General features: G+C 40.2%; 1 protein-coding gene across 2 annotated transcripts in view; it reads left to right on the forward strand.

The window, feature by feature from the left end:
* The first annotated feature begins 2586 nt into the window (after positions 1–2586).
* Positions 2587–26337, forward strand: part of MYO1E (myosin IE) — a 150780-nt gene continuing 127029 nt past the window's right edge. The window contains exon 1 of one of the 2 annotated variants that reach the window (XM_038419134.2): positions 2587–2958. In XM_038419134.2, coding sequence (XP_038275062.1) covers positions 2956–2958 — 3 coding nt within the window. In that variant the 5' untranslated portion in view covers positions 2587–2955. The remainder of the gene's footprint in view (positions 2959–26337) is intronic. The other variant, XM_043493499.1, reaches the window with a different exon arrangement.

A 26337-nucleotide genomic window follows, 5' to 3' on the forward strand; every position in this document is an offset into this window, starting at 1 on the left:
CTCAGAGCCATGAAGACAGACCTGTTTACCTCTAGGGATCTCCATTGACTTTCATCTACCCACACAAGTCCAACTGCAGAATCAGAACCACATCCCAGGAGTGGTTCAGACCTCTGTTCTATTTTATCCAGACCACCAAAGTTTCAGGAAGGCCTGTTGGATAAAAAGATTCCACTTATGGCTAATCTCTAAAATATTGTCTGCTTGGAGCTTTTTTTTTTTTTTTTAAATAAAATTAACCACTGCCTGTTTCCACATTCAATGATTAACTGAAAAAAAAATTATAATATGCAGTGGTTAACAAATAATAGCTATGGGCAGTGGTTTATAAAAATTGTTTGGAAGGCACACAATCATTATTATGCATCTAATTGTAAGATTTTATTTATTTTCTATATTATATTCTGATGGTGCCTATATGCCCCAGTTAGGATCCCACTGAAGCCAATGCAATTACTCCTAAGCTTAAATCACATTCAGAAGTACTTTCAGGATCACAGCCCTAGATCTTAAACTTTTGGGGACAGAGACTGTCTTCTTAGGGCTTGAATACCTAGAAAATTATTGAATTATTCTTAAACCAGGACAACCTAACTGGCATGGACACCTAACGTGGATACTGGTATAAAGATGCTTTGTCCTCTTCCTGAGCAGTATAAAAGTTTTTATATTTGTAACCGAGCACAGACTCAATGGCGGCACCCCTGCTGGTCATCTCTGGGAATTAGCCAACCAGCCTCCGGAGGACCCTCTTCAGGACAGTGTCTCACTTTGAGGCTGGCTCCCATGTCCCTCCCAGGACCCCTTTCACTGGATGCTGCCCCCCTGACAGTACCCCACAGTTCTGGGTCTCCCCCTCCCAGGAGAATCCCCCACCCACTATCCCTACCTCACCTCAGTCATAGGCTCCTGCCAGTCACCAGCTAGCCCCCATGCCCTGGGGCAGACTGCAATATGAGCCACTCATCACAAGCAAGGTTGGGTTTGGACCTGCTGCCTCCGTCTAACCTTGGGCTGTCCCCTGCAATCTCAGTACCTGTTGGGCTTAATGCTAGGCTGCAGCCTGGGGCTTTTCTGGCTGGAGCTCCCCGGGCCTGCACCAATCTAGGTAATCTGTTTAGGTCCCTGCAGCCAGGTCTCTCCCTCTCAGAAGCTAGAGAGAGTCTAAGCTTCTGACTCACAGCCTTTATAGAGCCAGCTGGGACCTGATTGGGGCATATATCCCCCCCCCCCCCCCCCCGGCAGCTTCCCCAATCAACCCCGCTACCTTCCTCTGCCCCAGCCCTCTCCCAGGGCTATCTTAAACCCCTTTGGGCCCGAGCGGGTGTCCACCCTGCTACAATACTGATTTAGCTATTTTATAGGGCGACAAAACAGCAAGAGCATACACACTACAATGGGACTTTTGTTGCGAAAAACGCCCAGTTTTGGTGACAAAATACTTCCACCCCTACCAGAGACGTTTGTCTTTTCCCCTCCCTTTATTGTCAACAAAGAGCGAGTGTAGACACTGCTGACTGTTTTGTCGACAGAACTGGCTTCCGCCAGTATCCCACAATGCCTGCCCTGATTGCTCTGCTCAGTGTTTTGATCTCTGCTTCCCTGCAGGCATGGGCCCCTCCCCTTTCAAAGCTCAGGGAAATATCTGTGAGCTGCTCCCTTTGAGGAACAAACTAAGAGCGAAACTTTGGCATGCTCCTGTTCTGCCCTGCACTAGGAACACAGCAGCAGGCGGGGGACAGACTGTGCTGCTTTGCTATTCATCAGCACGGAGAGCTCACAGAGCTGCTCATGATGCTGCTCTCTGCTGCTGGGGGGGCTGTGGGAGAACTCAGAGAGAATCCCAAGATGTGCAGCGATCATCCACAACACTGCACGGTGGGATACATACCCATGGTGCATTGCTTACCCTGTCGATGATGGTGTCGCCAATGTGGACATGATCTGTCGCCAAAGGGAGCAAGTGTGAACACCCTTTGGTGATTTTTGTTTGGTCAACTTTTGGGTGTCTACATAAGTTTTGTCAGCAAAACTCGGTAGTGTAGACAAGTCCATACAGGAAGGGGAATATGCTTTTGTGTAGCCATGCCTACACTATAAAGTTTTGTCAGTATAACTACATGTGAAAAAAATCACACCCCTAGCCAACATAACTATGCCAGGAAAACTGCAGTGCAGAGGGCAAAAAGAAGGCTTTCGAGGAGGTAGAGTAGCCATGCCAGCAGAAGAACTGTCAGCTTATCCTGCTGCATCTACACTAGGGAGCTCTGCTGGGATAGCTATGATGACAAAGCCTCTAGTGTAGATCAGGCCTCAGTAACAGCACTGAAGCTGTTGGTCATGGCTGCTGTTGAGCAAGTGCTCTGGCTGGCTGTGGCTTGTTCGGGACGGGAGCACTGGGACACTGCCAAGGGCACGCCCAGGAACAAAAAAACAAACTCAAGAAGTTGCAGAGGGCAGACAAAGACTACAAAATCCAGAGGCCCTTGTGGCTGCTCCAGCAGCAGCAGCTCCACGCGGCCAGCTGCTAGGATCTCCCTCAGGAATGACGCTATAAAAACAAACCGTGATTGGCTAGGTCCGAGCTGAATTCTCCATTTATGGACAGAGCGCCCGGGCCCGGACTCCGGGGCATCGGCTGCACAGGCGGAGCGTGGCTCTCGCTCCCACTCCCGGGCCGGGCCGGGCCGGGCACACACGCCGCTGAGGAGCCGAGTGCCCGTCAGAGCATGAGAGGAGCCTGCAGCCTGTGAGGCTGCTGACGCCCGCCCGCATGGGCTCCGCGCTGGCCTCCCCTCTGCGCCGCTGAGCTGGGGTCCCTCATTGCCCGCTTGGCGGACTCTGGACGCCAACCGAGGGGGAGGAAACCGGCCCCGTCCCCGCCTCCCGGATCCGCGGGCAGCCTGTGCGGAGCAGCAGCGGCAGACGGGGCAGCCACCGCGGCAGCGCAGCGAGATGGTGAGTGACCGAGCCGGGCTGGCAGGCGGAGACCGGACCGGGCGAGTGGCTCAGCCCGCGGGAGGGCTGGGTGGGGGGGAATAGGGGGACGGACAGATCCCCCCCCCCGTGCGCTGCCCGTGGGGGGCACGGCGGGAAGGGTGGAGGGGGGACTGTCCCAGGCTGATTGCCCCGTGCCGGGGACCTGGCGTGGTGCTGCGGTTTCCGTGCCCGCCCTGTCGGTGTGCGCTGAGCGGGCTTTCAGGGCTCGCCCCCCGGGCACACAGCCCACCCCAGCCGCGGGGCCCTCCTTCACCGTGTGCCTGGCGCCCCCGTCCACAGAAGCCTCCTCTGGCCAGCTCTCGGGTGCCGAAAGTTACCGCCTGGCCTGTTTCTTGTCCCAGGAACTGCAGGGACCGTCCCCCGCGGGACCCGAGCCCGCCGCCTCCGTCCTGCTGCGGGTGGCCCTTCGCGGCGAGGATGGAGAGTAGCTCTTGCCAAGCAGCGGTTGCTGGCTGCCCCGAAAGTGGGACTCTGGTTTGCCAGGTGCCAGCACTAAGGCGGGCAAGGACAGGCAGCGCCTTATGTGGGCAGATCACCTGGGGAGAGCCGGGTTCACCGCGTCAGGGAGAAGCAGCCTCCCGAGCCGACCTGGAGCAGGGAGAGCTGGCGGGGTCCGGGGAACCGACAGAGACATCGCTTTAGGTTCCCTCGCCCAAATAAACGCTCCCGTTTAGCACTGGCTGCCCTAGCAAGGTGAGCCTAGCTGCCCAGTTTGTATCAGGCGGAACTGAGAGCGGCAGAAACATGGTTGGTACAGGGGGAATTAAAACGTTTTTTCTCCTGTTCCTCTTCCTGGTGTGTGAGAGAAGTACCTGTTGTAGGCTCTTCTCCCGACCCCGGACTGCCCAATGGGGTGTTAACACTTGTTCGTACAGCACGTGTATAATGCATATAACCACAGGGTTTGGAAAAAAGCAAGAGAAGGGCCACACACAACAAAGTCTCACTCATTTGCTGTGAACTATGGCTGGTCGAAAATGTAGAAAAAAAATCTATTAAAAAATCTGGGTGTTTCCCAATTTCAACCAAATGAGTTTTTTTCATGGGAGGTACCTGGTTTTGATTCGCTCCCTCCCCGCAAAAACCTGAAAACCCCCAAATTTAATTTTTTTTTTTTTGGCTTGGTTGTTTTTTCAACCATTTTCCTGATCTTGGTTTTTTTACTTTTTGATGAAAAGTTTAAACTTTCTATTGAAAAAATCGTTTTCCAACAACCTCTACTATAAATATTAATCTGGGAGCTATAGGTGCATACTCTGACATAGTGATATAGTATTACCCTAGGGTGACCATATGTCCCAGTTTTATAGGGCCAGTCCCAATACTTGGGGCTTTTTCTTATATAGGCACCAATTACCTCCCACACCCTGTCCCGATTTTTCACACTTGCTGTCTGGTCACCCTATATTACATTGTCTTTTGCTTGAATTTAAAGATATGTAAAGAACCAGTCAAAGTTAGAAACACAATGGGCCAAATTCTTCCTTAGTGTTATTCCTTTGACCCCAGAGGTGAATATAGCCCAGTACATTTCTGGTAAATAATAAAAGTTGTGAATTCTGCTGTGGTTTCTGGGAGAGAACATTAGATTTAGTTTTGGTGTTCACAAAAATTATGTAATTTTCTACTTTGTTACAAGTGTGGGAACAAAACTCCAGGACAGGCATAGATATTTTATGACAATGCCTGGCCATAGACTCTGTTAAGAAACTTACATTTAGCAATTAGCACTTTCAGTGTTGCTTTTATGAAGATCCCAAGTTGCATGGAATTGCTGTCACAGAGCTGGGCCTTCCAAACAATCTTCTCAAGCAGAATGGAACAGTTAGTCCCATCTCCCCAAACTACCACTGCTATTATTATAGCTCTGTCATTGTGCCCACAGCTATACAGAAGATGATGACACTGTTCCTGCCACAAGAATTTTATAGTCTGAATTAGTCACACTGAAGAAAGATTGGATTCCATCTGAGCTAAGATTCTATTATGCAAGGTGCTGAACATGGTGCTGATGCAATATAGAACTTAAGGACATGTATAATTTTAAACATGTGATTTGTCTCATAAAGAGTATATCTGAGGACAGTTCTTTCCTTTTATATATTTTGCCACCCTGCTTTGTCCCCATGATTTTCACATGCCTGTTGCACTATAATCTATCTTTGTGGCAGTCAGAATTGCTTAACATTGTGCCTGTCTATTCTCCATTTTGGATTTATTTTATTTACTGTATATCAGTGTGATGAAGGGCAAAGACGCTTTTGGAATGTAGCGACATGGTAATGATGTCACAGAATAGATGGTACTTTGCAGTGTTCTTCAGGCTACATCTCTAAACCCATCATTGTGTAGCACCCATGTCTTAGAGCAAGTGTCTGGGCCAACTTGTGAGCAGATGGACATAATGATAGGCAGCCAAAAGACTATATGTATGTGCAGCAGATGTGATTGTTAAGGCCAAGATTCTTAGCTAGTAACTTTGAAACAGCTGGCTCTGCTGAATGTCCACTATGAATACGGAGATGCACCATCACTAAACCAGCTCTGAGTTGGATTAACTGTGAAAAAACTAAGGGTTCTGCAGCTAAATTTTTTGCTCTACTGACAGTGTTGAATGGTAGGCATTAATTACAAAGAATTCTCCTGCTGAATAGCAATAGCTTGTGTTTATACATCATCTTTGATGCCAAAGTATTCCAGATAATTATTTCAGCTACCTGTGGAGTGGAATGCTGTAACGTTACTCATTAGTTTAGGATAGGATGTGAAAAAGAATTCTATATCCTGGGAGAATGGGCCAAATCCTGTAACCCCTGAATCTGAAACATTTAGCTGATTTGGCAAAAAAGTTATTTCTGAAATGCAGTGGGCAAAAACCCTTGACTTATGAATTCCAAAATGTTTTTATTGTCCAAGGATTCACTCTGAAACTTGTTCTGATTTTAAGATTCTTAGTTTGTGCAAGGTCTGGGACCATAATAATCAAAACTTCTGAAAATTTCAGTGGAAAGTTTGTGTGCAAGGAACATAAGATTGGGCTGTCAGCTTGCAACACATTTTAAAGGACATCCACTTTGATTCAGTTTCTAAGCCCCTGTTTTATACAAGATGCATGAGAGGTCTTTTTAAGAAGATATTAGGCTAGCAATCAGCGGAGATACTGAATTGAATCTGTCATTCAGCTTCCAATAGGCACCTGCGGTTCACATAGTATTGATTAACGTGAGTAAATATGTTCTAAAAATCACAATTTCATAATGATTGGAGACACATTTTCATAAAAAATTGTGAAAGGACTTTTCATCGGAATACTGATTTTTGACCCTAACTATGAATATTCTGCTACTTTCATAAAGAATCTGTTATCATTACTGTACCTTTCATTTCAGTTATTAATGCTTTCTTTGTGAGTTACCTTTCCTGAATGTTGTTTTAGATGCCTTATTAATTTTGATGACAGAGCTTTGACACGTAACACAGAAAGGGCGTTATAAAGATTAAATGTCTTTAGAAATTGAAAAATTAAATATTTCAGCAGCTAACCATATTCAATATTTCAAACAAATTCTCTTACAGATTAAAGTTCTAATGAATGCTTATTTCAGTTAGAGGGTCTGTCATTTTGAAAGAGTCTGTTACATGAACCATGTAGCAAAGCAAATTTAACATGTATTACTTTTAATATATTACATCCTGGTAAATTTGTCGTGATAAAGGATGAACTTACTGTTGGTAGTAAACTTAAATAAAATAGTTTTTGAATGCTCTCCAGTGGAAAATTGAGAAACTTTACCTGTAGAATCCTGTAGTCACAAAAAACTGATCAATACTTGTAACATACTGTCATTTCTACACTTTGTTACAAACTCCATTGGTTACCTGTAAAGAATGGATGACACATATCATTGCCTGTATATTGTTGCTTTAACGTTCTATTTGTTTATATACAGCCAGCCAGCCCGCGTCTGAAAAGACTTATTTCCTGTGTAATAGCCACTATGCCAATAATTTAGACAATGCATCTGTCAAGGTTCCTTCCCCACTCTGAACTCTAGGGTACAGATGTGGGGACCTGCATGAAAACCTCCTTAAGCTTACTTTTACCAGCTTAGGTTAAAACTTCTCCAAGGAACAAACTATTTTACCTTTTGCCCTTGGACTTTCACTGCCACCACCAAATGTCTAACCGGTATTAGGAAAGAGTCTGTTTGGAAACGTCTTTCCCCCCAAAATCCTCCCAAACATTACACCCCCCCTTTCCTGGGGAAGGCTTGATAAAAATCCTCACCAATTTGCATAGGTGAACACAGACCCAAACACTAGGATCTTAAGAACAATGAAAAAGCATTCAGTTTCTTAAAAGAAGAATTTTAATAGAAGAAAAAGTAAAAAGAATCACCCCTGTAAAATCAGCATGGTAAATACCTTACAGGGTAATTAGATTTAAAACAGAGAAAATCCCTCTAGGCAAAACCTTAAGTTACAAAAAGACACAAACAGGAATATCCATTCCATTCAGCACAGCTTATTTTTCTCAGCCGTTTAAAGAAATCAGAATCTAGCGCATATCTAGCTAGATTACTTACTAAGTTCTAAGACTCCATTCCTGTTCTGTCCCCAGCAAAAGCATCACACAGACCAAGAAAGAGAGGCTTTGTTTCTCCCTCCCCCAGCTTTTGAAAGGATCTTGTGTCCTCATTGGTCATTTTAGTCAGGTGCCAGTGAGGTTGTCCTAGCTTCTTAACCCTTTACAGGGTTTTTCCTGTGGCCAGGAGGGATTTTAAAGGTGTTTACCCTTCCCTTTATATTTATGACAGCATCCAACATGTAATTTATATAATATTAAATATGCCTAGCTCCATTTGTTCTGGATCTTAAATGGATTCCTCCCACTTCTCTGTCTTGAATTTATTACTATTTAGTGGGCGGCGGGGAGATGGGGGGGGGGAGGAGAAATTAACTTTATATAATAAATCCTTTAATAATAACAAATGGCATTTTTACATAAAGTACCATAGATTTAGACCATGGCAATACATTTTTCATCATACATTTAATACCTACTTTTATTCCTGCAGTTATATATATGTATGGAACACATTGGGCATAAATATGTTCATCATACTTTTAAGTTATCTTAATTAAATTTAAATATTTTGTGATAAAGAACAAGATCTCAGTCCTGTGCATGTCCTTAGAGATCACCATATCTCCATATGTAGATGGAGGAGATTCTTGTCTGCATCTCTTCTTTTCTGGGAGGAGAATTTTCATCCTCACAATATGTGGAAGGTCTGGGTCAGATGACACTATTGTTTTTACTTTTATTTTGCTCTAATGTTTTTGGGGCCTGTTTCAAAGCCCCTGAATCAATGGAAATTTTCCCATTAACTTCAGTGGGCTTTGGTTAAATCTCTTGGTGAGGCTACAATATTTACCATACATCAGTGGATATTATTTTCAGCTGCATTCAAATGCATTTTTGTACCTTGTAAAATTTGTTTATTGTAGAACTTTTTATTTTTATTTAGAACCAGAAATGGTAGTGCTAAGAGTATCAATGGAAATTGGTGACCCTGAATTTCTCTTCCCATATTTTGCTGTTGAACCAGTGGAAAGCTGAATCTTTGTTTAAGAGTGAAGTGTAAAGAACCAATATGACCTCTTATTCCTTTTTTCTCCCACCCAAAATAATCTAACAAAAAATGTCTTCCCCTATAGATACATTTGAAATTGTTGTAGTTTAAATAGTGTGTGATTTATTAATTTAATGAAGAAATTTTTTAAATTACTAGATCAGTGGAGCATGACTTTAAAAAACTTATTTCCAAATAGCACTGCAAGAAAGTCTGTTTTGTCAGGTATTCTTTTTTTCCTTCAGTAAAATGAGTCTGAGCTCCCAACTATGAGGAGCCATAATTTTAAGATTGTCTACATTCAGATCAAAGCCATACTTTAAAAGTTTTAGCACTGTTTTCCTGAAACCCCGAAGAGGGATTTTCCCTGTCCCCTCCCCCCACAATTACTTTGCTAGCCAATTTGTCTATAGATAATCCACATAAGAATTATTTTACTTCTTAGAAAACTTGTAGGCTAGTCTACATTTATAACAGCTACTTAAAAGTGTTAATTAAAAAAATTAACTAACAATGTGCTGAAACTTAAATCACATTCCCCAGGCACTATATTAAATTCCTGTTGGTTTTCATAACTGTTTTTTTTTATTTTTGCTATTGTGATATTTATAAATGAGAAGATGGAGATTTGTGAGATTATTTTTTATTTATAGTCTTGCTTACTGTACATCCTTCTTTATAATGAAACGCCCCCAGAATACACAGGGCCTGACCGTGTAAGGTGCTGAGATTTCAATTACAGCGGAGATACCTCCATTCCTCTCCTGAAGCAGTCAGCACCTTTTAAGGATCTTGAAGTTGTTTTACTTAGTGTTAAAATCTTTCCCCATGTAATGTTCTGAAACATTCCAAGAAACTGATGATAAATGAGATGTTACAAGTCTGAATTCAATACAAAATTGTATTGGGATGTTTATTGCAGATATTTCTTGCCCAGATCTGTTTATCAAGTTAGGGTATACTGTATTTAAAACAGCTCAAACAGCAATAAGAGTTCATTAATTTTCTTTGCTATCCTTTCTTTTTGTGAAGTAAAGGCTACAGAAATTGTTAGTAGTTCATTCAATGGGAGAGACCCAGTCTTGCAAAATCTTATTCATATGAATGGTTCTTATTCACAATAAAGATCCATTGACCCTACTCTTCTGATTCAATTCCATAAATTTGTTTTGCCAACTTTCCTTTTTAAATTTTTCATTAAAAAATGAAGTGAAACCTCAGGAAATTCATCTGCAACTGTAGTCTTCATGGCTTCATCACAAAAGTTTAAAGTGGCCCAGCAAAGTTCTCACAAAACTGGGCTGAGGTATTTGTTTGCAATAAAATGTCTAGACCTGGTCTGCATGGTGCAACAAAACTGGCCTGCATTATCACAATGCAGAGACTTCCAGAGCCTAGCCAGTTTTTGGGGTCCAGATAGAGCCTGTTGACTTATGTGCTGGAAAAAAAAATCTTTTTGAATTAATAGTGTGCTGTCTTTCACCCCTCACTTGCAGTAGTGCCATAATCTTTAACCGCTTTAAAATTAAGATTGCTCCCATGAGTATGGTAAACTGGACTTGGCTCTATATAATCTGAGAGTAACATATTTAACATTCACAGGCAGATGTAGTGCAATTTTAACTAAAATAAAAAATGTTTCTATATTTCTAAAAACTACAAACCCAAAGATCCCAACAAAGATTTCCTTTCCCTCCTCAGGCAGTTTCTGCTGTAGATTATTTCAGCAGAAATAATTGTGTATCACTCTTTTGTTACCTGGTGTGTTTGTGTGTGAGGTTTTCCCAAAGAAAATTGCCAGGATAAATAACATGTTGCTCTTTATCTAGAATCGTTTACAAATCCTGGAACCAGACAAAATCAAGTTCACTCGTGTCAAATGAAAACGTGTTTATATACTGCCATTCTGAAACCAACATTGCAGTGCTAATCATTTTGTCCTACTGTAGGTGTCAGAATTTGCCTCTCCTCTTGGCATTGTTGTCATCCTCCTTTCCTCTTTCTCTCCCTTGTTAACATAGATGTGGGTGGACTGGTTTGGATTTTAAAAAAGGAAGAAATAACACTTTTTCTGTACAGAGATTGAACTATATTTAGTGGGAATAGAGCTAAATATGTGGGGCCCAATCCTGAAAGGTGCTGAGAATGTCCTGAATGGTGTTGAGTGCCTTCAGTTCCCATGGAAATCAATGGGTGTGAAAACATCTCAATGAGCCTTTGAAGGTGCTCAGTACTTTGCAGGAGTGGGCCCTAAAATAGATAATGTATGAAGCAAATTGTGACCTTGTACTGTGTTTCTCCCTTTCTTATAAGAAATTTACATACAAAATAGTTTATGCTTTTGTACTTGAAGGGTGCTTTTCTGACTGTAGACAGTAGCATTAGCCATAACCCTGTCCTCTGCCAAATGTGGAATAGTAAAGCAGAATAACAGCATGTGCTTTGCATTATGTGAACTCTGTGTCTAGAGGTGCATGCATGGAAAAATTTCCTAGCTACATGGTGTTCATGTCTGGCTGATATATAAGACTAAAGTGCAGTAGTTATTCAACAGCAAAACTAGTGATTTGTAACACATGTGTGGGTTTTGTTTGGGTTTATTTTCTTTCTGGTACAGGTTGTACTTTCCCCCTTGTATAACTTTTCTTTATCTGTTTGTAGAGAAGTGATTTCAGCCTTTTTTAAAAGCGATTTTATAGATGTATTGTGTTATGCATCAGTTTTTCTTTTAAAAGTAGAGGCTCACTTTTTAAGTCCTTTGTGCAATTGTTTGAATGTTGCGGTTGTATTTGCGTTCACAATTTCCACAACTGTACCTACAAATCAGGAATTGCACATGCAATTTGGACATGTCATGTGTGATTTGTGTGTGTAGTTAGTTTTTGAATACATTTTTTATACAGGGGTCTCTGCCCTCCAGTTTTTGGTTTATTTTTCATATATGTCTAGTCTGCTAAATATTAAATTTTTTACTGATGCAGAAAAAAGTAAAGTGAAAATGTTGTCAATAAATTGTTTGCAGTCATTCATTCCACAGATAGCTTTCTCTTGAGATTAATTAAGTCAAGGGATAATTTGCAGCAGTGTTATACCATTGGTTATGCAGAAAATCTCTGATTTAAATAAGCTCCCCTGAAGCAAAAATGTTGTATGGTAAAATGTCAAGGCAAGATAATCATCTGCTCCCATATAAGTATAAGTAGCAGTATCCCCAAAGAAAATAAACTTCTGTTAAGAGCTGGGCAACAAATTTAGTAAAATACATTGATTTTCATTGCAACTTATTTTCTTGCAGAAATATAATTTCAACTATTTTCCCTAGAAATAAAAATCATATTGAAAAACAGACTATAAAAATTATATTAAAGGCCAGTATTGTACTCTGGTATTTTCTATCCCCAACTTAAAAAAAAATCAGAAGTACTTTAAAATAAACACGTATATAAGGTTGGCAGAATTTGATTTTTATATATATATTTTATATAACAAATATATATAACAAATAATATTGATTTTTTAAGATTTTGCAAAGATTTTTATTGATTTAAATTTTTACATTTTTGCAAAAGAGGAGGTTTCAGATTAATTATTTAATGAGTGGACATTGAGATTCAAAGAGTTAAAGCTTTTCAGCCATTAAAATGCAAACAGTTAACCTAACATGTCAAAATATACGAAGTAAATATCCTTAAATCAAACTCTACTAAGTTCTGTAGCAGCGTTTTTTTCTCACTTTCCTATCTATAAATTTTTATTATCTATGGAAATAGTTTTCCTTGGTTTGTGGGTGTATGGTGAAATTGACATTTATCATCATTTACCAGTAAAAATGCAATCCTTCCAAGTCAACTTTTGTATAAGAATTGTGAACGGATTTCCTTAATCTTCAATATTGTAGCAAATTGTCATGTAGTAAAATATGGATGTGACACTACTGTGTGTGTTTGTAGGGAATATGTAAGTATATTTTTAAATTTACAAGGTTAATCCTAAAAAGAAAAGGAGTACTTGTGGCACCTTAGAGACTAACAAATTTATTAGAGCATAAGCTTTCGTGAGCTACAGCTCACTTCATCGGATGCATGAATCGAATGCATCGAATGCGTCCGATGAAGTGAGCTGTAGCTCACGAAAGCTTATGCTCTAATAAATTTGTTAGTCTCTAAAGTGCCACAAGTACTCCTTTTCTTTTTGCAAATACAGACTAACACGGCTGCTACTCTGAAACCTGTCAAGGTTAATCCTGTGCAGCAACAATTTTTTTTTTTTTTTTTTTTTTGCATCAGCTAACCCTAATTACAATCCCAATCATTGCATTTGGCAGAAAAACCTACGGGACTGGGGGGAAAGTCTGCTGGAAACAGTGGTTTTTTCACTTCATTGAGTTTTCTTCATCTTCTCTCATCGGGAGGACGGGTTTCTGGCTTTCACAGCTTGCTTTGCATATGACCATGGATAACTTAGGGATGACCTTACTGAATTTAAATGGAAATATCCTTACTTGGACGGATTTTCAGCTGGTGTCAATCAGTATAGCTCTGCTGAACTCAGTAGTGTTGACTTAAATGGAACTATACTGATTTACATCAGCCTATGATCCGGTCCACTGTGTCAGCCTGTTTAGCCATACGATGTGGCTTCATTGTTTTTACCTCTCACCTTGCATTCTGGTTGTTGCCACACTGGTACTTAAGTGATATGTGTGGCTTTAAGTCAGTCTGAAGCCATAGGGAAGGAAGACCAAAGTAGTAATTCTCAGAATTGAGGAGAGAATGTTTACTTTACAGAAATAAGTATTTGGAAAATACTCCAGATCCTCTACAAACACAGACAAATCAACAGGCTACGGCTTTGGCAGATAGAATGTTATCTTACCTTATAGCTAACTTTCCAAATGGAACCATTTCAGCCCATTGGAATAGCCAATTAAAGTCTCATTTTGAAATGCATAATACAGAGTGTGGTTATTGGAGCTGAGGCTTTACAAATATACAGAACTAAATAATCTTTTAGAGAAAAATCACATTAAGGTACTCTTTTTAAAACGATTTAACCTAAATAGAGCCTAAATTAATAACTTCTTCTTGGGATTTTAAAGCTTTTAGGGGGAGACTTTCAAAAGCAAAAATGAGAACATCTAACTCCCATTGAAGTCCTCTGGGTTTTGGGTGTGCAACTGTCCTTTGTGCCTTTGAAAGTCTCCCCTTATTTACAATGATGTTCTCATACTGAGGGCTTGTAATATCAGCTACACATCTGTGGCGCAGGGTTCCTAGACCAATTCTGCATTACAGGAAAAAAATGCCATCTTAGTATTGTACAGAACAAATTACTCATGAAAGCTATATTAAAAAAACATTAAGGTTGCAAAGTTAAGCATTTAGACGTAAGGAAACAACAGAATTAAGGTTGTCTGTGGAAACTTAATTCAGCTCTCTTGTGCATATGCATTATGATAGCCTTTGTTTACATGATCACATTCTTTTTCCACAAGACTAGAATGGATGGTAATTACTTAGTAGGAATCTATTCAACATTTTGTTTTCTCCTTATTGTTCAGTGTGTGGCCCCATGCCTTATTTACTACACGAGTCAACCCCTGCTTTAAAGACAGAATAATTAATTTCTGTATGGGCTTTTCTGTGGTGCTTATCGCTATAGTATCTGAATGCTTCACAAATATTAATGAATTTATTTTTACAACACCTTGTGAGATGAAAGGATGGTATTACCCCCATTTTATTGATGGGGAACCAAGACACAGAGGGAACAGCACTTCTGGAAATCAGATCCCAGGATCTCAAGTCAACCACCCAGAAAATGAGAAACTCAGTGAACAGCATGAAAAGTTTGGTTTAAGTGACTTGTCTTGTATCAAATAGGAACTCTGGGATAGAAATAATCCAGTTCTCCAGTGCAACATTCCACTGCCTTAACCATAGGACTATCCTTTCTCTACATGCAATTCCCTGTCTCATTCACTACACAGTTTATACTGTATGCACCAAATGAGGCAGGGATTCTATAGACAACAGTTGCTGTCACTGCATAACTCTGACTAATCCCCCAACCCCAGGTCCATTTGATGAATGAGGCAGAGTCATGTGGAAAAAGGATGTGATTAAGTAATTAAAGACTGTATCTTAATGCATATATTCCCAAGGGAGGTGTATTAAAATTGCAAGGACAATCTTAATTCTGGCATTTTCTAATTTTTTATTGTTTGCTGGATTTTCACAGGGATGGCAAAAGGCACATCTCTGGCACAAAGGCTGCCTCCCTACCACATTTCAACTCCCTGCTCCAAAGCCTGGGAATATTAGAACTTCTAATGGACAAGGCTGTCAGATAACCTTATTAATAAATGGTGCTGCCAGTCCTACCCATAATATAGTGAAGCCTCCATACTAATATGTGCGAATGAAAATCTGATAAGCAAAAATTATATTTAATTCTGACCCTTTTTAAAAATTGTTGAAATAATGTGAAAAATTTGTCTCAGTTCTCTGCAAAGTCCAGATAAATCATTGTCATCAGTAGAGTTAGTCTGGATTTACATTGGAATAGTTGTAATGATAATTTAGCTCTTGTCGTCTGAAGATCTCAATGTTTTACAAAGGTGGGTATGTATCATTACCCCCTTTTCACACGATTAGGGAATTTGAGACACAGAGGTTAAGTGATTTGCCTGAGGTCACAAAGCAAGTGGCAGAGCTGGGAATGGAATTGAGGTTAGAAGCAAAAAGAACATAGGCTAACAAGGGCAACTGTCCATATGGGAGCACCATTGCTAAAAGTAATGATTCTACTTGTTGGAAAGTGCATAAAACCAAAAAATTGCGTGGTAAATTTATAAATCCCTCTCTTCCTTAAAGTGTACTAGCTGAATGTAAATCTTCCAGAGTGGTGCAAAGGGGCCATAGTATGAACCAGATCTGGCTATATATTACTAAGGGCTTGTCTGCACGGTGCAGCAGTGTGCACTAGAGGAGTGTGAATTCTAAAGTGTACCAGTGCATAACACTGTCTCCTATTGGTGCTGTTAGAAGCAGGTTCAAGTTAGAGCAGCACCACAGCTGCTATAATTTTCACCAGGATCAGGAGTGGCACTTGGCAGCTCACGGGATCGAGAGAGTGCAAAGATTGCCACCTTTTCCCCATTCCATTAAGGCTCCATGCTGAGTGGAGTTCAGCCAGACCCCAGGATTGGGGCCTTAGTGATCACATTTACATGAGCCTACAGTAAGCTCTGTATAACATGCTAATTTTATGATGGTATATTGTGGTTATTTTAACCTAGTTTCTCACTGGCAAAATTGGAAAGGGATGATTTAAGCAAAACTGCGTCTCCAGAGGTTATTTTGATATTTAGTTCAGCAGACTGAAGTCTAAATGAGACATTTTGGCATCCTGTATGTAGGACTTACAGCCTTATAATGATTAGCTGCACACATTCCTACACAGGAAGTGTGAGGGCAGCTTTTGTAGCCAGCTCAGAGTCACTCACTGAATCACCTTAGTCAGCTGAGCTCAAATCTATAAATTGTTTGCTACTGTCACGCTTGTGGTTAATTTAAGTATCTAAGCCCTGTTCATGTCAGAACTGTACAGCCTCATTTATGACAGTAGCAAAGCATGGCCTCACCATTTTGGCACATGTTCTTCACACTCAGAGTTAAATCTCTTACAAATGTCTCTTATTATGAACAAATAGTACATGCTGCCAGACCTTTGAGCCAGCACCTTTACAGGTTAACTGCTTGAATGTTGAGATTCCACTTTAGTCATAAGACTGAAGATTCTATGCAGTTTGGCAATGTTATTGTTTGTTTTTTGGCAGTTAATGTCAACCTCCATGCCTTTTTTGAGTTGTGTCTTACTATTAGCAGAAATATAGAAAAACAGAGATTAGGATTATTTTTATCAATAATTTATTTTTTTTGCAATGCCAAGCAGCAGGGAAGTATTTTATTTATTTTTACTTGGATAACAAATTTATAGAAAGCATCAGTGCTTCCCATATTTGCAGTGACAGTATCTCACAATTAAATGTTTTTTACCTTAACACTAATATAAGGACTCTCAACCCTCCCTGTACTAACAGAGGTCTGAATAACTATGCTAACAAAAAGAAAAGGCGTACTTGTGGCACCTTAGACTAACAAAATATTTGATTAATTATTGATAATTGATTAATATGCTAACAAAGTATTTGAACTTCATGTAGATAAGTATTGCTCACATTTTAAATCACATAAAAGTAGTTACAAGTTCTGTTCATTTTATAGGGTACATACTTATATACTCAAAAAATTAACATGTTTTGGTATGAAATTACCACCACCATTTTTCTGCAACATTCCATAGCAAAAATTGACATATAAAATATTTTCATGCTCTGTATTCTTCCTGAATGTTTTACAGCATTAAGATTCCATTAGTTCTGGGGTCTGAGCTATAATGGTTCTTTTGGTATCTCATGGACACATTTGATTACCTACAATAATCCCTCTGCTATCTTTCTGCCCATCAAATGGTAGATTTACAATGTGGTGGAAAATATTTTGACATTTCATCCATAAACTAGAAGCCATGTGATCCTTTCAATATGAACCCAAACCCAAATGAAAAATAAAGTACATTTCTAGAAACCTAATCTCAAAAGCCATTTTTTGTGTAACTTAAAGGCGACATTAGTATGTGAATATCTTTTAGTCTTCCATGGAGAAGAATGATTCAAACTGTATAAATGGAATATAGATTTCATATGTTTAATAAAAAAAACCTGCACCCTGGAATAAGTCTGTTTTTAGTGCACATCTGCCAAAGGGGGAAAAAAATTGTGCAATAAAAGTATGTAAGAATGATTTATAGAAAAACATTTGGAAAGAAATGTCTTTTACTAGAAACATCCCTTTCCAAAATCATGGGAGCTTTATTTTTGTTAATTATAGCACAGTCAGGTTTATTTTTGTTGTTTATGGAAAAATAGAGTAAGAATTCCAAAACTACTTATCCATCCTTGCCTTTTAAACCCTTGATTTTCCACATACTGGCTACTGCACACTCAAGACCTGAATTATAAAATAGTTGCACACAATTTGTATGTTTCCTATGGGTTTATTTCCCAGAAGATTGCATGGGGCATGGTTTCTTCAGATAAATGTCTTGGTTTTGCTATTTATTAACTTACTTTCTATTTGAACATGAATCTGAATTTACTTTGTTTACAGTAAGTACTTGTTGTTATCACTTCAGCTATTAAAATCTTAATAAATATTGTTGCGGTATTTGAACAAAAACTTAACATTAATCAATGACCAACAAAGGAAATGTAGTTTCATGAATGTTAATTGTGAAATTTAAAAAATGAAAGTTTAAACAGTAGGTATTGGGGGACAGACTGCTAAATGTAATATTAAATGTATACTAAATGTAATTTTGAATTGTGGCTGGTAATTTGGTACTTGCCGATCAAGTTAATGTGACACATTGTAGGCTGATGAATGATAGCTGTGAAAATCTAGGCCCAAACTGGACAAAAATCTAAGAATAGATAGAATAGCATAGTGGAATGCAAGTAATGATCAGTTTCTTCAAAGCTTCAGTATATGCTAAATTTTTTGGCATTAATGTCCCAACCAAACTGACTTTGTGTTAATTATTTTCAGTTGCATTGTTATTTGTATTGCAGTAGCACATGTAAGCCACAACTAAGATTGTGGCATTGTCCTCACACTATACAGACATATAGTAAGAGACAGTGTCTATACCAGAGAACTTACCGTCAATAGACAAGACAGGTAAAGGTGGGGAAATTGTAACTACCCACATTTTACAGATGGGCTCCAGAGGGACAGATTTTTAAAGCTATTTAAAGATAAATAGATAAGATAAAGATAGATGCCTAGTGGGATTTTCAAAAGTGCCTAGGCACCTAACTCCCATTGACTTCAGTGAGTATTAAGTATGTAGATTCTTTAGAAAACCTCACTAGGCTTCTATCTGATTTTAAAAAATATTTGTGCCATAGAGATTAAGACTGGGACTTTCGAATGAGCCAAATCCAATTGAAGTTGGGCACCTAACTCCCTTAGGTTCTTCTGAAAATCTCAGCCCTGGTGACTTGTGCATGGTCGTAAAGGAAGTCTGTGGCAGAGTCAGGAATTGAACCCACGTCCAGTGCCTTAAACAAAAGATTATCCTTTCTCTTTTTATTACAACCATAAATTAATAACACGAATTTATTCTTTCATTGAAATTTATGGGAAAAATGTTTTGTGGGATACACAGATGTCTATCTACATGACTAGAGAAGTCTTCTAGTTTACATCTGTTACTTTTTTCAAATCTTATTCTGAACTTTTGGCACAATCTGTGCATGCAGAATGCTGAGGTGAGCTGTAGAATCTCCACAATGGCTGTCTAGTGTACATTTACCCTCAGACTGTGTGGTGGTGTTTTACCAAAGAAGCAGCTACATCTCTGCTTCTTAGAGGAATTCACATTTTTTGTAGAATTTGATGTTACTACTGATTCCAAAGTCAGTCAGAGGGTAATGTCAACTCTCTCTTTTGAATGGAGAAACTACAACTGGAGAGTGTCGTTTATAAGTGGGTTTTTTTTTTGTTGCCCTGTAAAAGATGCACCGGGAGCTACTCTGCTAGCCAAAGACTGTTGGAGTCTGCAAACAGACTCCTATAAAAATCAACTGATCATTGTAGTACCAAAAAAAAATCAAAATAAAAAAAAAATCAAAATTTTCGTTGCAGTCATTATATTTTTTTCAGTTCTTACATGTATGTATTTTTGCCTATCTTATATTGAATTAGAAATAGCTTTAACCTATATTTGATTGTTTGGAATAAGTTTGTGGTTTTTGTAACAGATTGGTGGAATGATGGGAACATGCGTGGCCATAGTAACAGCTTAAATTACAGCTGTCCTTTAGGAGAGGAAGGCAGGAATACAGGGGGAGGTGCTTATAGTGGAAAAGAATCAATACCCCATTTGAAGAACCAAATACTGGCCTAAGCAACACCCACAATGTGGAACTCTTATCAGGTTCATACCACCGCTGGGCTCCACAGCCAGGACTGCTTAAGCAGAGCAGGAGGGTCTTTTCCCATCTGTCCTTGAGGCAATCGGGTAGATCTTACACAAATGCCCAATCCCTGCCCAGGGTGACTTTGCCTAACTTCTGTATATGCCACTTGGTTCCTAAAGGATTATGTCAAGAGATATGCTTCCTTTCATCCCATGAGGAGGGATGTTCTTCCTTAGCTAAGTGACAGCCAGAGAGATTGAATGGGCCCATTAGGGTGAATATATGCATCCCTTTCTAGGCAATTGAGGGCAGAGCCCTCTCAGTGACAGCCTCTCAATACAATATAAGGACTCAGTTTCCAACTTTATTCAGTTCAGATTCTTATTCCATACCCATCAGTGTGGCATATCAGAGCTTCCTTTGCTGATGGGTAGCTTAATTACTTGGGTGCAGTAGTCAGAGCTGCAGTAGTACCCGCAGAACCAGCTGGATGGTGGTGGAGTTGGTAGATGGGATTGGGCTCCATATAGAATTACTGGCAGGGTAAAAGGAATGGGAAGTCATAAGTGTTCTCAGAGTTCTGCATACATCATTGACATGTAAAACTGGGTCAGGAGTTGGCCCTTAGTGAATTGCAATTTGAGTTCCAACTATAGTAGAGAAGTGTGGGGAAAAAATGATTTCAATATAGGATAGTGCTGTTGTAGTTTTTGTTGGCCAGGTTACACTGGTTTTCTCTTTATATAACCCTTCTCTTTTGGGTTGCAACACAGAGGTCAAGACACATGGTGATTTCCAGATAGGAGGATATGGATGTATCCTCATTGAATCAAATGAGCCAATTTTACATTGTCTTGCTGAAGTGATAGAAAAATTGATAGTTCAGTATCTGACATAGGGAATCTTAGGGCTACATCCTGGATTCCCAAAGTATGAATACTGAACTACACTTGTCTAGTTATTAAGATATATTTAGCCTGGTTCTATGCTGTCTTGCACTTTGTGTGGTTGTTTACACTTTTGGCTGTTCTGATTTGCACAAGTGTAAATACAGAATGTGTATGGCAGTGGAGACTTGGACCCATCATATTAGAGGAATGAGGACTTTTCCTAGCTTGTTACTGTACTTTGAATAATTAAGTCTGCATGTGTGCGAAATCTGCAATTAATGCTGCAACCTGATATGTGGTTCTACTTTTGTGTTAACAAAAAAAAAGTATGTGCAATGTTTTCATTACTGATAACAGAGATGAATTCATTTGCCAAGTGTAAGCTATCTCCAGACATATGGAATATGTATTATTTCCTCTGAGGAATTTGCTGTGGTTTTCATTGATCCTGACCTCGGCATCAGGAATATATATTAATTTAGCAAAGTGCAGGAACCTATACTCAGGCTACAGAGTGGTTACAAAGTAGCATACAGTAGTAGAGGATGGATTAATGTGACCCTATGTATGTAGTACTGCCACATTAATAGACAGATTTAGTATTAAAGAAATATTTAGCTTTCCAATTTTAAGTGTCAGTTACCCATTTGACTTTTCCAGAAATTATAAAGCTGTTCCCATGAACTACTCTTTAAAGTTTTCCTAGTGGTTAAATAGGAATTCTAGTTCTAGCGCTTTTAATTTCTGAAATACCAGCACACCCAGTCCATAGAGACTTGATCTCAATGTGCTGAATTGATTCATTTCCAACAGCAGTTTCTTGGAAGTGGGAATGGTAGTGGCTTGCTTTGTGTTTTTGTATCCCTAGTTGATCATAGGAACACTGGAGGGAGAACTGAAGAGCAGTGGATAGCTAATTCCTGTATTTCATAACTGCTATTGTTTAATAGATTTCCAGATGAAACGTATAGTAACATCCATGAAAAGTAGGAGTGATTTAGATGTCTAGCCATTGGTTTTGCAAAACCTAACCTTCCTAGAACCACAAGCTCAAATCCTGGTAGGGTTGTATTATGCTTAGCTTTTAGTATTTCCATAGCACCATTTAAAAATAAAGGATTGCATTAGAATAGATTATAGCTGTCTGAGGGTTTTTACACCAGAGAGCTAAATCCTGGCCTCCTAAGCCTTCCTCTCCCAAGACCATCAAAGGGAAGAGCCCTGCCTTCCCCAATCTAAATCCCGGGGAACCTGCACAGTCACTCCATGATTGGTAATGCAGCTTAGGCACTGTTGACTCTGAAGCATGGCTGCTGCGCTCTGCTCTGCAGGAGATGTTAGTAAAGCCACTCTTTGCCCCCACCCATGTATATTAGAAATATGGTGGTCCCAGTTATTTGGGCCCTGTTCATATGCAAGAGAGGGGCGAGGGTAGGGCTTGTCCTTTAGTAAAAGCCAAAAGATAATTTGTTACACTTTATCCTTTTCATAGACTCGTAGGATTGGAAGGGACCTTGAGAGGTCATCTAGTCCAGTCCCCTGTGCTCATGGCAGGACTAAGTATTATCTAGACCATCCCTGACAGGCGTTTGTCTAACCTGCTCTTAAAAATCTCCAAAGATGGGTATTCCACAACCTCCCTAGGCAATTTATTCTAGTGCTTAACCACCCTGGCAGTTAGGAAGTTTTTCCTAATGTCCAACCTAAACCTCCCTTTTTATGATTCTGTCTCTATACCAACGAACAGGAGGGTCAACTTAGATCTCCACATGATTATATTATCACTGCTGAGCAAACACGATATATTCATGGAGAAGAGTCAGTGTTTTTAATAAATGCACCTTCTGCCTTATATTGCTGACATAGAAGAGGACGCCAATAAGTAAGTAAAAGATATCATTGAATTAGGTATTTAAAAAAATAGAATTCAAGAAGAAAATTTGAATAATAGATTTGCAATTACTTGGGTAGCTTAATATGCTCAATATATGGAATTACTGAAGCGACTGTTAAGCTTGGTGTTTTTGTTTTTTTTAAAAGTCATCAGCTAAAAGAACCACACTCTGAAAGAAATGAATGTAAGATGCTTCCCTAGCACCAGAAAAAACACACATTGACTTCATTGGCAGTTTTGCCTGCTCCCCTTTAACTCAATAACAGAAGTGCCCTGGACTTCAGTGAGAGCAGATGTGCCCTTACTTTTGGATCTCCTGGGGATGATCTTTTCTTTTCCTTTTTCTTGTAAATCATGCCAGTCCCAATTAAATAAATGATTAGTCTGAGAAAGACTAAGGAGACTAAATTGTAAGAGTCGAATTCAGCTACAGTATGAGGCAAGATGTCTTTTATAACTGAGACTTCCACCATGTATTAAAACTATCTAAAATTTTATCCACAATGGGCAAAGGCTAGAATTTGAGACAATTCATTAGTTTGTTTAGATAATTTAGTATAAATGCACCAAAGGAACCTTTCTTAAAAGCACAAAACACAGTAGGAACTTTTTTCTAAGAAGTCCTATTGCAGTAATATGGGATAGAAAATACTAAGGCTGTCTACACTACAGCTTATGTTGGCCTAATTTATGTTGCTCAGGGGCCTGAATAAATCACCCCCCTGAGCGACATAAGTTACACCAACATACGCACCAGTGTGGACAGTGCTATGTTGGCAGGAGAGCTTCTCCTGCTGACATCGCTTCTGCTGCTTGCAGGGACTGGAGTAATCAACTTAGAGCGTCTTCCGTTGGCATCAGTGTAGCTGCACCGCTGTAAACACTCTAGCATACTTGTGCCCTTAGTTTCCATCCATACAACCTCCTTTCCTTAGTTAGAGAGAGGAATCCAATCAGAGGCATTGACTTTCTAATGTGCTGGGGGATTCTTGACCCCCCAGCTCTTCCCCAGGCCCTCCCCCACTCCACCTTCCCCCAACCCCCACTTGCCTCTTTCCACCATGCTCCGCCCCCAACCCACCCCCACTCCACCCCTTCCTGCTCTGCCCCCAACCCGCCTCTTCCCACTCCATTCCGCCCCCTCCCCTGAGCACACCTGTCCCTCACTCCTCCTGCACACCATGGAACAGCAGATCCACAGAGGGCAGAAGGTGCTGGGAATGATTGGCGGGGCCACCGATGGGTGGAGGTGCTGAGAGAGGGTGAAGCTGGCTGCCAGTGGGTGCTTAGCACCCACCCTTTTTTTCCTGTGGCTACTCCAGCCTGGAGCACCCACAGAGTCAGCATCTATGAATCTAATGACACAGTTGACAGCTGTTCTGGGAACAGTCTCACTTCATGTGGAAAAAGACAAGTGCAGAAGTTTGCACACACATTTAGATTGTGAATGTACTCTTTAGAGTACATATACATACATTCATAAACCTACTGCAGTCATTAATGACATTTCAATGAGCCTGTTCTGAATGCAGTAGCTTAAATGTAATACAGAGAAGCATGTTTTTTTCAGAACTAATGACCTCAGTGATCACAGAAAAGCTATTTACCCTTACACACCTTTAGGGTGTTCACCTGTGGCTGAAATCAGTTTGTATTTCCTTTATCTAGTTACTTTGTTAATGAATGAAACACACAGTGCTTCTCATATCAATCCATTATTCAGTTCATCACTTTTCATATTCACTGTTCCAGGACATTGATCTGTAATCAGCATGTGGTGTGTTTAAAAAGCTGGGAGCAAGAGGGTGGCCCACAAATGCCATTAACGCATGATGAAATGTTTATTTTGTTTTTTAGCTAGGGCATTGAGGCTCAGACACTAAGTCCTTGTCGTCACTGCCACTTTACAGCACTGCAACTTTCTCACACAGGGTGTAAAAACCACCCCCCTGAGCTCTGCAAGTTTCAGCGCTGTAAAGTGGCGCTGGCAGTCACTCCCCCAGCACTGGCAGCCACTCCCCCAGCGGAGGTCTCTTTTTTTTATGAGAGAGAGAGTTGGGAGAGCTCTCTCCCAGCGCTGGTGCCACGACTACACAGCCACATTAAAGTGCTGCCGAAGACATGCCGTAAGGCAAACTGAATATAATCAGTTAGCTTCCCTCATGTTAAAACATTAACAACAACGGTTGGTTGAAGGTGTTGTTTACACCTAGCTGATATTGGGTAACTAACTATGGAGGAGAGTTGGTCTTTTTGATGATTCATCTTGTGTGTTCATTTTCAATAAGTCTGAGGACCTAATGTGCTTCGTACAAAGGTGATATGTACCAAAGTTGTATGTCAATATTTAATTTCTGTCAATTGTCAATAAATGTTCTAGGCACTTTACATGAAACAAGATATCAGATTAAAGTGTCAGAGGCATAACATAAAATCAGAGTACTATGCTTGAAGATGTTCTGAAATAAAGGCTTTACAGACAGTTTAAAAAGTCCTTGCTCTGAAGTTCTCCAAGCAGGGGGGCTTGCACTGAAGAATCAAGGCCAAAAAGGCACTATACAGTATCCTTTCCAGTACTGCATCCAGAAGCTCAGCAAGTTACCTGGGATCCAGTTGATTAAATGCTAAAACTAGAGATGAACCTGAACCATCATAGGACCTAATCACATTAGTCAGGCCATCAGGGGCTCGTTTACCTGCACATCTACCAATGTGATATATGCCATCATGTGCCAGCAATGCCCCTCTGCCATGTACAATGGCCAAACCAGACAGTCTTTACGCAAAAGAATAAATGGACACAAATCTGACATCCGGAATCATAACATTCCAAAACTGGTAGGAGAACACTTCAACCTCTCTGGCCACTCAGTAAAAGACTTAAGGGTGGCAATTCTGCAACAGAAAAGCTTCAAAAACAGACTCCAACAAGAAACTGCTGAGCTTGAATTAATATGTAAACTAGATAACATTAATGTGGATTTGAATAGAGAATGGGAGTGGCTGGGTCATTACACATATTGAATCTATTTCCCTATGTTAAGTATCCTCACATCTTCTTGTCAACTGTCTAAATGGGCCATCTTGATTATCACTACAAAAGGTTTTTTTCTCCTGCTGATAATAGCTCATACAGTTTGTATGGCAACTTCCACCTTGTGTGTGTGTGTGTGTGTGTGTGTGTGTGTGTATATATATACTTACTATATGTTCCATTCTATGCATCCGATGAAGTGGGCTGTAGCCCACGAAAGCTTATGCTCTAATAAATTTGTTAGTCTCTAAGGTGCACACGTACTCCTGTTCTTCTTGCAGATACAGACTAACACAGCTGCTACTCTGAAATCTGAACCGAAATTGTGGATCCAAGCCTCATATGTGGGTCAAGGACTGAGTCTGCAGCTCAGATTTACCTCTCTAGTGGTCTGAATCTGAGCAGAGACTCCAACCAACCTGGGATGTGAGGCAGTTTGCATCTGGAGTTTTCTGTCCCTTCAATTCTTTTCTAGAGCTTTTGGCACCCATAGTTCCCAATTTACCAGTTTTCATTATATCCAGCTTTCCTGCATACTCCAGTCTGGGTTTCCATTCCCCCTGGCAGGGTCTTGGGCTAGCTCTTTCCCTCCTAGCATATGCCACACAAACAAATATAAAAGGTGCCCTGCTTTCAGAGGCCTACATGGGAAAGGGGCAAAGCATAGAAAGCTCCCCAGAGAACGTGAAATTCCTCAAGCCCCACCATATATGAAACAAAAGCTTCTCTTCCTATTGTTTGTAGAGCAGGTTTTTAGCTATCTGATGTGGGGGACTGGCAATTTTTTTTTCCAATGTGCACGCAGACCGGCAGCTGATGGCTCGCGGACTGGCACT

This window comes from Dermochelys coriacea, chromosome 10, assembly GCF_009764565.3.
Source record: "Dermochelys coriacea isolate rDerCor1 chromosome 10, rDerCor1.pri.v4, whole genome shotgun sequence".
In the NCBI taxonomy this organism is placed as follows: Eukaryota; Metazoa; Chordata; order Testudines; family Dermochelyidae; genus Dermochelys; species Dermochelys coriacea.